A 14,164-nucleotide genomic window follows, 5' to 3' on the forward strand; every position below is an offset into this window, starting at 1 on the left:
GAGTTTAAAAATAAATAACATAATACAATACATTGTTACATATGTAGTTACCAGTGACCACAACAAACGTCAAAGAAGTTCAGTATATTATTCCAGGAAGGAGTATGACTTTAACATATCTCGAATTCGCAACTGAAATTCCCAGGAAATAAAACGAGGGCGGTTGAAGAAATAAGTAAAACAAAATTATAGTAAGAATAACAAATACAAATAAAACTTCAGAAAGCCTTGAAAGTGAAGTTATTTCTCTTTTAAGCTCAAAAACCAATTTTTCGTACTTCTGCGTAATATTAGCCCATATCTTAGCGAATTATCAACCGATTTTTAATTTAAGAACGGTTTAAAGAACAAGATACTGACACCTTTCGAATAATATATAAATGTCGAAGATATCTAAACAAAGCTTAAGAGATTTATCATTTATTGCACAAAAACCTTAAATTTTTTTACACTTTTTCTCCTTTTTTTGCTTTGGCGATATTTTGTGATGTAAATGTTGTGAGGATGGAGTCATGTGTAGAAGTTCACGCAAGTGAGGAAAGTTCTCTGATCGCCATTCACTTGGGAGTGGCCAGAAACAATTCTTTTACATAAGACTCAAGCAGCTCACGACTTACGGTCTTTGACCAAGTATCCTCTGGGTAGCCTAAGAAAATCTGTTTGAAGGCGAGCTAAAGTGAGAAGCCGAAACATTCCCTCCGCAGGGTTGCGCACTGGGTTTGGAACCCGCCAGGTAAAAAATCATACTAATGAAAAGGAAAAACAAGCCTCGGGTGAGTGACACCCCTTTTGATGACGACCATGGCAAACGAAATAAAGACTACGAATTGAGGGCATGCACCTGGAATGTCCGGTCCCTTAATTGGAAAGGTACCGCTGCCCGGCTGGTTGATGTCCTCGTGAAAGTAAAGGCTGACATCACCGCCGTCCAAGAAATGCGATGGACGGGACAAGGACAGAGACGAGTAGGTCCTTGTGGCATTTGGTGTGGGATTCGTGGTGGGAGAGAGACTCCGTCGCCAAGTACTATCATTCACTCCAGTGAATGAACGTCTAGTCACAATCCGCATCAAAGCGAGGTTCTTCAACATATCGCTAATTTGCGCCCACGCCCCGACAGAAGAGAAGGACGATGTGACCAAATGACTTATATGAGCGCCACGATGTCAAAATCGTGCTTGGCGACTTTAACGCCAGGGTGGGAAAAGAAGATATCTTTGGCACTACGGTCGGTACATTCAGCCTCCACGAGGAAACATCGCCAAATGGGTTGAGGCTGATCGGCTTCGCCGGGGCTCGAAATATGGTTATCTATAATACTAGAATCCAACAAAAGATACTTGGCTGTCTCCGGATCGAAAAGCCACCAACCAGATCGATCATGTTGTAATAGACGGAAGACACGTCTCCAGTGTTCTGAGGTCTTAACATCGACTCTAACAACTATCTGGTTGCAGCCAAGGCAAAAAACGCACGTTAACAAACACAAGGAAGGTTCGAGGTCGAGAAGCTGCAATCACAATAGACAGCCGAACGATTTACTACTCGGCTTGCACTCCTGCACTCTGAGAGCACTCGTCAACAACTCGGTATAAGGGAACTGTGGGACGGCATTTCAAACTCCCTACGTACAGCTGCAACCGAAACCATTGGTTTTCGGAAAATGCAAAAGAACAGCCGGTACGACGAGGAGTGCCGTGTCGCAGCGGAGAGAAAACAGACTGCCTACCTCGTAACGTTACGATCGACCACAACGCTTGCGGGATGGGATTGATACCGAGAGTTAAAGAGAGAAGCGAGACGCATTTGCTGGCAAAAAAAGAAAGACACCGAAATGCGTGAGTATGAAGAACTTGATAAGCTGGCCGACAGGGGTAATGCTCGAAAATTCCTTGAAAAAATGCCGCGGCTTACTGAAGGTTTCAAGACCGGAGCATGCTCTTGTAGAACCCCCAAAGGTGATCTAGTCACCGATGCCCAGAGCATACTTAAATTATGGAGGGAACACTTCTCCAGCCTGCTGAATGGCAGTGAACGTACAACACCAGGAGAAGGCGAACCCGATTCCCCAATCGATGACGATGGGGCAGACGTTTCATTGCCCGAACATGAAGAAGTTCGAATAGCAATTACCCGCCTGAATAACAGCACAGCGGCGGGGGCCGATGGATTGCCGGCCGAGCTATTCAAACACGGCGGCGAAGCTTCTTTATATAATATGGTCGGACGAAAGCATGCCCAACGATTGGAATTTAAGTGTGCTATGCCCAATCCATAAAAAGGGAGACCCCACAATCTGTCGGTAAGCCTCCTCAACATCACGTATAAGGTTCTATAGAGCGTATTGTGTGAAAGACTAAAGCCCACCGTCAACAAACTGATTGGACCTTATCAGTGTGGCTTTAAACCTGGCAAATCAACAACCGACCAGATACTCAGCATACTCCAAATCTTGGAAAAGACCCGTGAAAGGAGAATCGACACACACCCCCTCTTCGTCGATTTGAAAGCTGCTTTCGACAGCACGAAAAGGACCTGCCTTTATGCAAGGAAGCAAAGCAAATCGACGGAATATCTCCTGTCATCAAATAAACAGTTGTCGCACTCGCGACTTGGCTCTCACGTCACTGTTGACAGTCATAACTTTGAAGTTGTAGATAATTTCGTCTATTTAGGAACCGGTATAAACACCACCAACAATGTCGGCTTGGAAATCCAACGCAGGATTACTCTTGCTAATAGGTGCTACTTCGGACTGAGTAGGCAATTGACGAACAATAGGCCTCTCTCGACGAACAAAAGCCAAACTCTATAAGTCACTCGTTATTCCCGTTCTGCTATATGGTGCAGAGGCTTAGACGATGACAACAACTGATGCGAGTTTTCGACAGAAAAGTTCTGCGAAAGATTTATGGTCCTTTGCGCGTTGTCCACGGCGAATATCGCATTCGATGGAACGATGAGCTGTGTGAGATATACGGCAACATTGAATTAAAAGACAGCGGCTACGCTGCACATAGGAGCATTTGGTCTCGAAAACCTAACACGAAGGGGAAAATGTTTAAGCTTATATGTTAAGTAGAAACCCTGTAGTTTACTAAGAAGCATAATTCAAAGCTCGACCTCGTCCGACACTATAACAAAAGCACTAATTTCTAAAAAATTAAAAAAAATGTAGTTTTTTTAATGATTAATTGTTTTTCGGAAAAAAAAACAAAATAATACATTTACTAAATTAATCTTTATATCATTAATATTAAATACATACCATGTTGTCCAGAATCCATAAAAAATATTTTCCAGAATTCACTTCACCCAACACAAAAAACCACTTGCAATTTCGAGAACAACAGAGAGTTTCGCCTATAATCACGTGCATACCGAACGAAATCTAGGTTCCGACTACTTGTGTGTCAATATAGCGGGCTGAAGGTCATTCATTTAAACGGTTCATTGTAAACGGTTACTTAGGTACTAAAAAAATCTACATTGAGTAGTATCGCTGAAAGAGGTTGGTCTTGTGATGAACGAGGGCAAGATAAAATACTAAAAGGCTGCATACAAAGATTCCTCGCGTTTTGAAAACTACGTCACTATTGGTATCCTAGAGCATTCGAGGAAACTGTCCTGGCTAGGCCATGTCGTTCGCATGGAAGATGATGCTCCAGCGCAAAGCTCCTTCAACTCAAGACCCATGGCTGAACATCGGTAACAAGGGCGCCCAGACAATCAATGGAAGGACAAAGAGCAAAGCGAAATTTGTAACGAACGTAATTTTGCAATAAATATTATTAAATGCAAATATGTAGATCAAAAGTACCTTTTTGATCTTTTTTTGTCAGTACCGTCAGTTTCACGTTGTACTGACTTCATTTTGTTTTTTTCTCCGAAACTTTTTCAATTCGTGGTGGACGTGTTCGCTTTTTTCATGACTGAACTAGTCCAGATTATGGCGGAAGTCTAAGTGCATAATTTTGGGAATTTTAGGTCGGATGAAAATACCTACATAAATACATAGTTATATAGTATATCAGTGTTCAAGGCTGTCATTATAAAAAGTAAACAAAACAATCTATTGAATTGAAAACAATGAAGTAAAAACAGTGCTCACAAATTGTGTATAAGAAACATAAATAGTTGGCGCGCAAAAAAAACCGTAAAAACAAAAAAAAAAATCAAAAGAAGGAAGGAAAGAAGGAAGGAAAGACAAAGTTCGGGTGCCACCGAACATTTTATACTCTTGCAACTTACGAGAATCAAAGCCAGGGATATGCTTTATGGTGTAAAACATGAGGATCGAAATCCAAGCAATTTTATATAATCATATACTATATATAACTCCTATTCTGACAGACACATAAGTTTATGTCATTTACTAAAAAATCATATATACGAGTAGTCATATTATATATGTATAGTAAAATCAGCCAGATATTCGAAAATCCTGATATTAGGTATACAGGGGGTGAGTTAAGTTTTCGCTCAAATTAATGTATTTTTGATACAAAGATGCACTTTTATGAGTAAAACACGCTCTCTTTTTTTATTGGGATAACTCACATATTGGCTGATATATGCGGTACAAAGTCACCCAAAAGTTCGAAAATCTTTATATTGTATTCAGGGAAGTGTTGGTCCGATGCAACACATTTTTGACATACAGACATATCATTGTCAGAGAAGGATTATTCCTGAATAGCAATTATATATTTTAGACATTGAGCGATATTTTCGAAAAAAGTCGACTATAGATATTGGGATCTAAATATTCGGTACATAGGAGCTTGAACAGTTTTTATTAGATTTGAAAAAATGTTGGTCATAAGGTGGCATATACTAATATTATATACCGTTATATTAACTGCTTCTTGATGTACTGGAATGATATGAAAAGAATATATAAGAATATGAATATGAAAAGAATGCCACTTACCAAATTTATCCCGTGATATGGGATTTCACTAAAAAGGCGGTGCTACGCCCATTGTCAAATTTTTACCCCTACCCCTACAAAGCATAATCGTACTATCCTGACGCCAAAGTTTTACGTTTATGGCGCATTTGATTATTGATTTATCCCGCTCTTAGCGATTTTGAACTGTACCGTTATATGGGGAGTGAGCAGGGTTTTCATCCGAGTAATTCCGTTTTCCGTGGCTGTGGTCCGATTACGTCCATCTACTAACTCGATTTTTTTTTTGTACTAACCTGCATACCAAGTTTCATCAAGATAACTTACAGCTTGCACGGACGGACAGACAGACAGTCAACCGAATTTCAACTTTTCTCGTCATCCTGAGCATTTATATATACTATATAACCCTATATCTATCTCGATTAGTTTTAGGTGATACGTACAACCGTTAGGTGAACAAAACTATAATACTCTAAAAGCCAGAAATTTTAAATGGCAACAGATTTGCATTACTGAATGCCAAACCTCCTCCAATCTATTTGAGAGAGCTCAAATTCGCTTGACTCCAAATAATAAGTAAGTAATATATAGACACAAACAATTTTCGCATAGTGCCTTTGAAAAGGTAACATAGATGAAACATAAAATCATACATACACCGAAAAAAGTTGCATGGATGTTGTAAAATACTTGTCGAATAATAACAAGAATTACTACTCTTACCAACTCATGAGTTCAAAAGTCCTAATAGTTGTCATAAAACGTTCGGTAGACTTTAACGACGTTAAAGAAGCACTGGTAAAAGGTGGTTTTAGTATTAAATGTATGGACACACGAAATCATATTGCACCCAATGTCTGTGTGGTGATTTACATCCCACATCAAAATGTACTCTTAATAAAGAGGATTTAAATAAAAATGTAGTAACTGTGGGAGAAATCACATTCTAAAGTATAGGGGTTGCCTTGTATATAAAGACTTAAAAAAGAAATTTCCTGTCGGAATTCAAGCACGTTGTAATCAAATGATAAATATTTCTCCTAGCGAAAATATTGAAATCCCTGAAAATTTTTTAAAACCGGGTAATATTAAAAATAATGCTACACAAGAGAGCTATGCAAATGTGGTGAAAGACAACACTGCACAAACGCAATTACCCCAAAATCAACTAAATAGAAGATTGAAACTATGATTTTCAATCTTACACAATTTATGTCTACAATGAAAAATATGATTCAAGAGATAATCAAAGCACAAAAACAAATGTTGCAAACTTTCTTAAGTAAAAACTGAGCGTCTTGAACATTTGTATATGGAATGCTAACGGTGTTAACCAACATAAACTTATTAGATTTCTTGATGTAAATAATATACACACATGTTATGCTACTCATCTTATGAATAAAAACAATTCCTTTATACCGGGATTAAACTTTATGTTCACCCAGATTTAAAGGCACATGGTGAAACAGCAGTGTTGGTTAGAAAACTATTAAATCACCACGCATTAGAATCTCATGCTACAGCGCAGTTACAAGCTACAAGAGTATCTACACAAAATCGCTTCGGTGACTTAAACTTGACGGCTATATACTGCGCACCTCGGTCTAAAATTACAGACAACAATTTAAAGAGTTTTTCGAACGCTAGGTCATAGATTTCTAGCAGGAGGAGATTCAATAAATGTACTTATCTATCTTCTGATCATTTTCCTGTACTAATCCATAGTCGTTGATCCAAAATACGTGAGTAGCTACATTAATATTGAGTACAAAATAAATACAAGAAGTTATATTGACGAAAGCATAAGAGAGCTCACTGATATAATAACTAATGCAGCTGGCTTAGCAACACCAAACAAACACTATGAGCCGCTTGATCCCAGAAAAATCACTAATAAAGAAATAGAAAAGCTTGCTTGAAAAGGTATTTTAACCTAATTGCTCAAAGAACAACTTTAAGCTGGCCAGTTTATCCAACACAGCTAACGAGTCCTTCGAGTCTTTTAAGACTTCACCATTATTAGAATCATAAAAGAACTTAATCAAAACAGTCGCCAGGGTACAATAATATTACTCCAAAAATGCTATTTGAGTTACCAAATATTGCTGTAGAGGTGATCTGTTTGCTCTTCAATGCACTTTTTAGTGTCAGATACCATATCATGGATACAAATCAATCAGTCTTCTAATATTAAAAAAAAATTCCTTTAAATTGTATAAAATACTAGCTGACCCGGCAAACTTCGTTCTGCACAAAATACATTTTTTTTTTTCATTTCAAAAATTACACCGTTATTGGTTTTAATAGAATATGAACGATTTTTCCTAATTTCATTGTGTATACTTTAAATACCGACTTTTTTGTCCTTGACAAAGTCCTAATATTGAAAAATAGTGAAGAAAAAATTATTGCTGAGTTTTTTGAACTGTTTTTGATAAAAAATTTAAATAAAAAAACATGATATACAGGCAGGTTCTGCAATTTACTTCCGAGTGAAATTTTGTGGAAAATACCTTCTGTACCTAATTTGACAAAATTTTTACAAATTTTACTCGGAAGTGAATTGCCAGAACCTGCCTGATAAAAATTTCTTTCGAGAGTACATTAATGCTTTTTGAATTTAATTGCTTGAAAAATGCTACTCTTTCCAATAATGCTGACACATCGCGTCCAGGATTTCTTGACAATTTAATAAAATTAAGTTTGTACTATTCTCATTCAATTTTATTAGTTTTAATCGAGTCTCGAAAATATATAATTTTAGTACATATTTAGTTTAAGGCTGCACGGTACACGATATTTTTGGTTTTCTGTTCCGCGGCGTAAATAAACAGTGAGGAAGGTTTTCCAACACGGGAACATGCCACATAGAGCTGGCCATGTGAAAAGCAAGACATTTCTAAATCTGCCTTTGTGACTTGTTTATTTTCATCGCAAATGCAAGTTTCACTGGGAACTGCAAACGTCTGAATTGGAATGGCAAATCTGTTGAAGTTAATGGAATTCGGGGAAGTAAGCATTCCTCTCCCTTGAACGGGCCTTTCAAAATGCTTGCCACTATTAAATTGTCCATTAGCTTGGTCACAATCAGTCGAGTACCATTGCACAGTTTGGGAGCATGAAGATTCCGTAGCATAATAACTACAGACCCAACTTTGAGACGCAAATTATGAGGCGGCATTCCAGGTGGCATCAAAGAGTTTAACCCTAGACAGCTAACCTTCGTCGATTCGACGAGTACGAGAAAGAATATTCGTTGCCTCTCTTGCCCGCGAGGTTTGATCATCCCAACGTTGCTTGTCAACTCAGTGTTCGCTGAGCTTTTCTTAGAGGCACACGTGTTTGGTGGGTAAGTACGATATTTTTCTAGATATTACGATAATGCTCGTCGTTTCGACGAATGGTTAGGGATTTAATGTAATATATGTTTTTTATTTTTTACAGTTTTAATCATGTCTTCAAGGCGATTGCTGTGTGTGGAAAGTATAATGCGTTTATTAATGGACGAGGACGATGACGGGGCATTGGAGGAATTATCCGATAGCGAAACTGAAGACACTGAATTGGTGGATAATGTTGAAAGTGATAATCAGTCAGAAGAGTCGTCATTACTTTCGGGCGATGAAGACATTCATGAGGGGGTTTCTGGTGCTTTGATGGATGATGTGCCGGGACTTGCAACACCTTCTGCTTCAAACGAATAAAGCTCAGGTAACGATCCTAGTATTTTGGCATTCTCAAGCAGCACTATCCGCAGTCGGTCCCGTCATGTTTGGGCTACGCGCAAAGGGCGAACTTCGAATAGAACTGCAGCAATAAATATAGTACGTGGAGCCAGGGGGCCAACTCGCGCAGTAAAGGATATTGTCGACCCGCTAATGTTATTTGAACAATTCATAACAAATCAGATAGTAGACGAGATTTTAAAATGGACAAACTTAGAGATTGAGATAAAAAGAACTATGAGTCAATATCATCTACGCAAAAAAACACTAGCAAAGAGGAGATCAGAGCCCTGTTGGGAATTATGGTGTTAACTGCAGCATTGAAAGACAACCATCTGACCCTTGATGAATTGTTCAATTCAGAGTATTGTGGTACACGATATGTATCTTGTATGAGCCAGGTGCGAATTCCTCCTTCTATGTCTACGTTTTGATGATAGAGCAGTTCGCTTACAACGGCAAAAAAACGATCCTTTTACCCCCATAAGAGATATATGGGAAATGCTTATTGTCCAGTGCCGCCAAAACTACGTTCCCGGAACAAATGTTACTGTTGATGAGCAGCTACTGGCTTTTCGCGGCAGGTGCAAGTTCAGAATGTATATACCAAATAAACCCGCCAAGTATGGGGTCAAGTTAGAAATGATGTGTGATAGTGGCACAAGGTATATGGTCGACTGTATACCATATCTCGGAAAAGGAACCAATGAAGGAGGGATGCCTTTGGGAGAGTACTTCGTAAAGGAACTTACTCGTAGTATTCACGGCACGAACAGAAACGTTACCATGGACAATTGGTTTACCTCAATACCACTAGCAAAGCAATTACTTCAGCAGCCTTATAAGCTGACAATTGTAGGAACATTACGTTCTAATAAAAGGGAAATTCCAGAAGAAATGAAGAACAAGAAAAGGAGTAACAGGAATAATCAAACCACCGAAGTCAATACATCCAGAAAGGTGAATACATCGATGTTCGTGTATGATGGACCCCTTACACTTCTTTCCGTCAAACCTGAACCATCAAAAATGGTTTACATGCTTTCCTCTTGTGATGAGGAAGCCTCAGTTAATCCAATAAAATAAAATAAATAAAATAATAATAAAAAACCACGCATGATAGAGTTCTACAATTCTACAAAAGGTGGTGTTGACACATTTGATCAAATGTGCTCTGTAATGTCATGCAGCAGAAAAACCAATCGATGGCCAATGTGCATTTTCTATGGAATGATGAATATAGCATGCATCAACAGCTACATACTTTATTGCCACAATGTCTCGGTACAGGGTGAAAAAATACTGCCTAGGCGTGATTTTATGAAGAAGCTGCATTCGCAACTTGTAGAACCTTGGCTGAAAATCCGACATGAAATTCGTACCATGCCGACCCACACCAAAAACAAGATAATAGAATAAACCAGAAGAAATGTCTGTTATGTGTTTCTTTATTTTATGTTTTTTTTTATAAACATGTTGTCTTCTCGGATCTTATTAAAACTAGTGCCTTAATTAAATATGTATTCAACAAATACAACTTGAAATAGAATATAAAATGAATGTTTTATTTTGTACAATAGTTTCTGAAATACATATATTTGCAATTAAAATAATTAAAGATTGTTTAAATGCATGAAATAAAGACACTCTAACAATGCTCGTCGAATCGACGAATGGTTAGGGTTTATAGGGGGCTACTGAAGGTTAGCTGTCTAGGGTTAAGAACTCCACTGGGTAATTTACTACCTCGTCTTCATTTTCAACGCGTTCGATTGATTTATATGACCGCAGATCTTCCGGAATTTGATTTTGATTCGTCCAATTCAAGTCGTTGACATCCATATTTTTTGCTGCTAAAACTGCGCGCGTGCTTAGCCAATCGTAGTTACCATAATTTTGAGCAATATTTGGATATACACTACTGATTAGTTCATATTTATTAGATGTGAATTGGCAAATCGTAGTTGGAATCGATATTAATCCACTGCAAGAATCTATCCGAACTTGTCCATTTCCGATTCGTAGCAGCTCTTTTGAAAAAACCTCCGCAGTTCTATCGTTTTGCAGCAAAACTCGCATATTCATGGTCAATGAAATGGTTTTAACAAACCTCCACAAATGCGATGACTTCAGACATGCGTTTAGCTAATCCGCCGCTGTTGATTTTGGAATCACGGGAAGTGTTTGTCTAAAGTCGCCCGACAGCAATATCATCACTCCACCAAAGCAACGATTATTGTTGCGCAAACCTCTCAGTGTTCTGTCGAGTGCTTCTAATGATCGTTTGTGGGTCATTGTGCATTCATCCCATATGATTAACTTACATTTTTTTAAAACTTGTGCCATTGCTGATTGCTTTGAAATATTGCAAACAGGACTTTCGTGTATTTGCAAGTTTAATGGAAGCTTTAATGCTGAATGTGCCGTTCTTCCACCTTCTAAGAGTGTTGCAGCAATCCCGGTAGATGCAAGAGCTAATTCAATACCACCTTGACCACGTATTGCTGCTAGTATTAAAGACAATAGGAACGTTTTGCCAGTCCCGCCGGGCGTATCGAGGAAAAATATGCCACCGTTTCCACTATCTACAGCATTTATTAGCTGACTGTACGCACTGCTTTGCTGTTCATTCAACAGTGGAACATTTGTTTGTACTTGTTGTTGCAAGTGAGTTATATCGTAAGCACGCTCGCGTTCCAATTCGCGTCTCACTAAATCCCTTGTTTGACGACTTGGTGCCGGCATATGAACTTCAATCAATAGTTTTCCACTCATAAGTAAACATAAATCTTCAATAAGGACTAATGCTTCATTGTAGATGTCAGCGTTCATTTGTAAGTCGACATTTCTCGTCGCTAATCGCAGGCGATGCAAAATATCTTCTGCCATGTCATCTTTGTACGTATCCCATAATAGACGCGGGTTTGAAGGCTGACATGTCGAAATTATAATAGCGAAAAGTGTACGAACTGCAGTGGCTGGTGAAGAAGCTATTGCATCCGCTAGCGTTTGATTCCAGTGACTGTCGTGTTCAAGCAATTGCAATTGTTGATATGCTTCTTGAAATGTTGCACAAATGGTTCCATCTACAGTCCTCAATGATTCAAATGAAGTTGAACCGCGTACATTAATCAAAAGCAAACGTAGGTAAAAGCAATCATCGTTCCTTGGATGGATTGTGTAAATTCTTCCCAATGCATCAGTTGAAAAAACACCTGGATAACCATCTACCGGATGGCCGTTCTTCCTGCGCAACCATTTCTTCGACGATGCATTCCATGTATAATACCGAGGCATCTCCGAGTAACGCAATGTTCTCGCGAACGGATCACTGGCGCAAGTTGCAAAGAAACTTGTTAAAGTGGTTGCTGGTGGTATTTCCGTTCGCTGTACTATGTTCTCTGCGTTGAAATAAACTCGCTAGCCATTCTCCAAATGAGCTGCCAGATGCACAACAGTAGGATGGCGTTCATGAATTGCAAATGAAAATATTCTCCAGATTGCTTCATTGCAGTTCACATATCTGCCCATTTGAAATTTTCTAATTTCATCTCGTTCAACGCCAATAACCGCCATATCGCTTCCTTTGGTGACATATTTGCAAACATACTTAATTGATTTTATTGAACTGCAATACTCAACATTTATATGTGTTTTGAATGCCTTAGACAAAATTGGCGAATATGGAACGGTCCATGTGTTATCAACCACGAAATTCTTTTCCTTCAATTGAGTGATGAATGTTCTGCCATTGTCAGCGGGTGAGCGACGCCGATAGAGAGGGTATCCTTCGTTTCCAGTTTGAGTTTCCGAAATAAAAGCACGGGGATAGCGTTTTTTGCATTTACTGTCCGACATACAAACCGAAGATGGATCGTGTTCTCCGCATGGCCCATGAACCATATTGGCCATCACCACTTCGTGCAACTCTGGATCTATTTCAACATCAGGAATTTCGGCGGAAATGATGTCATCAATTTGGTCAGGTGTAATTTTCTCCACCATCCAAAGAAGAATGTGTGCGTGGGGCAAACCTCTCTTCTGCCACTCCACTGAGTACATCGAGCATCGAACAGTGCCATATACACGTTGTTTCGTTATAAAGTCCATCAAACATCTTAGTTTTTGTTTAAACACCTGTGCTGTAACGTCGTGGTGATCGCTTGGTGATTGACCGGGATGCAATAGATTCGTAATGTCTGGCCATTTTGGATTGCAAGTAAATGTAACAAACAAATCCGGCCGTCCATAATTGCGCACGTAAGTCATCGCATCCTGGGAGTACTCATGCATGTATCTAGGACTGCCAATGTATGTCGATGGCAAAATATAGAGTCGACCAATATCTGTAATATCCGCATCACCATTCATTGCATCTCTTAAGTGAATATACTCTTCAGATCGCAACTTTGACTAATTGTATCGCATGTAATTAAGTCGTTCTGTCTCAACTTTAACGTACATGTCAACTGCATACTGTTGAAATAACCGTCCATATCTCAGTAAGTGGTTGTCATAGTTTTGGCGAATCATCATTCGATATGCGTAAAACTTCTTTGAACTGACTTTTTTATTTGTCTCGACACCTAAAAGCTTAAATTAACTATATGAAGTAGCAAACAAAAATTTTTTTTTACTAACCATTCACCGGATTTATCATCTTATATCCTAAGTGATATCCGTCTTCTCCACGGCAGAACATGAGCGGATATTGCATTGCGTCGTAAGACCGATGTGTCTCACTTATCCGTTTTAGTGCGTTTTGATTTCTACGTTTGATAACAATATCACGCGACTGCAAATTTTCTCCAACAACAACAATTGATATTTCGCTAACTGTAGGTGCATTATATTGTCTTTCATGTGTCCCTGTTGGTCTTTTGTCCGCTTGTATGATTATACTATGATCATCTGTTGGCATACGTTCCAACGAAATCGTAAACGGTTTAATAATTGTGTTCGTGTAACATTTGCTGCAATTGTTCGATTATTTCTCTTTTCGTTGTATTGAAGATAGCACAACGCCGATTTACTTCATCATGTGAATCTCCCAGAAAGTAAATTTGGAGATATTTGTGTTCTTGATCTGGATGCGGCAACAGCGATCCAGCGAGATGAAAAATTTGCCCATGAACCTGTATAATTGGAGGAAAGCTCTGTAGTTTCTGTCGAATATTGTTTGGCAAAAATACCTTAAACGTTGGATTGTAGTTTTGTTCATTTACAATTTCACCGCCAAACGACGTCATTTGAAAGCAATCGTTGTAAATTTTAGTGTGCTTTAAGAAATGGCTCGAGTGAGGAGATTCACCGTAAAGCAGCTGGAACAATGGCTGTGGTGGTGGAAGCAGTTCTGGCAACTTAACCTTTCCCCCGGCGCAACATAACACTGGCGGTTCATTTTTAAATTTGACTGCATTGCAATATTGACAAACTACTGACATCTGACCGATTTGAACAGATGCACTATATTGAATGTTTGGATCATATCAAAAACCTGCCCGTTCAATGTTCACAAAAG

General features: G+C 38.8%; 2 protein-coding genes across 4 annotated transcripts in view; both read right to left on the reverse strand.

Moving 5' to 3' along the window:
* LOC126765061 (cyclin-dependent kinase 5 activator 1) overlaps positions 1–14,164 on the reverse strand; it is a 235,222-nt gene that overhangs the window by 144,517 nt on the left and 76,541 nt on the right. The gene's annotated exons all lie outside the window — the stretch shown is intronic.
* LOC126765066 (uncharacterized) lies at positions 10,076–14,086 on the reverse strand. Its single transcript, XM_050482673.1, has 3 exons — positions 13,836–14,086; positions 13,285–13,778; positions 10,076–13,229 (listed from the first exon to the last, which is right to left on the reverse strand). The coding sequence occupies exon 3, from the start codon at positions 11,938–11,940 to the stop codon at positions 10,789–10,791; it is 1,152 nt and encodes a 383-aa protein (XP_050338630.1). The 5' UTR covers positions 11,941–13,229; positions 13,285–13,778; positions 13,836–14,086; the 3' UTR covers positions 10,076–10,788.

The sequence above is a fragment of the Bactrocera neohumeralis genome, unplaced genomic scaffold (genome assembly GCF_024586455.1).
Source record: "Bactrocera neohumeralis isolate Rockhampton unplaced genomic scaffold, APGP_CSIRO_Bneo_wtdbg2-racon-allhic-juicebox.fasta_v2 cluster10, whole genome shotgun sequence".
NCBI classification, from domain to species: Eukaryota; Metazoa; Arthropoda; class Insecta; order Diptera; family Tephritidae; genus Bactrocera; species Bactrocera neohumeralis.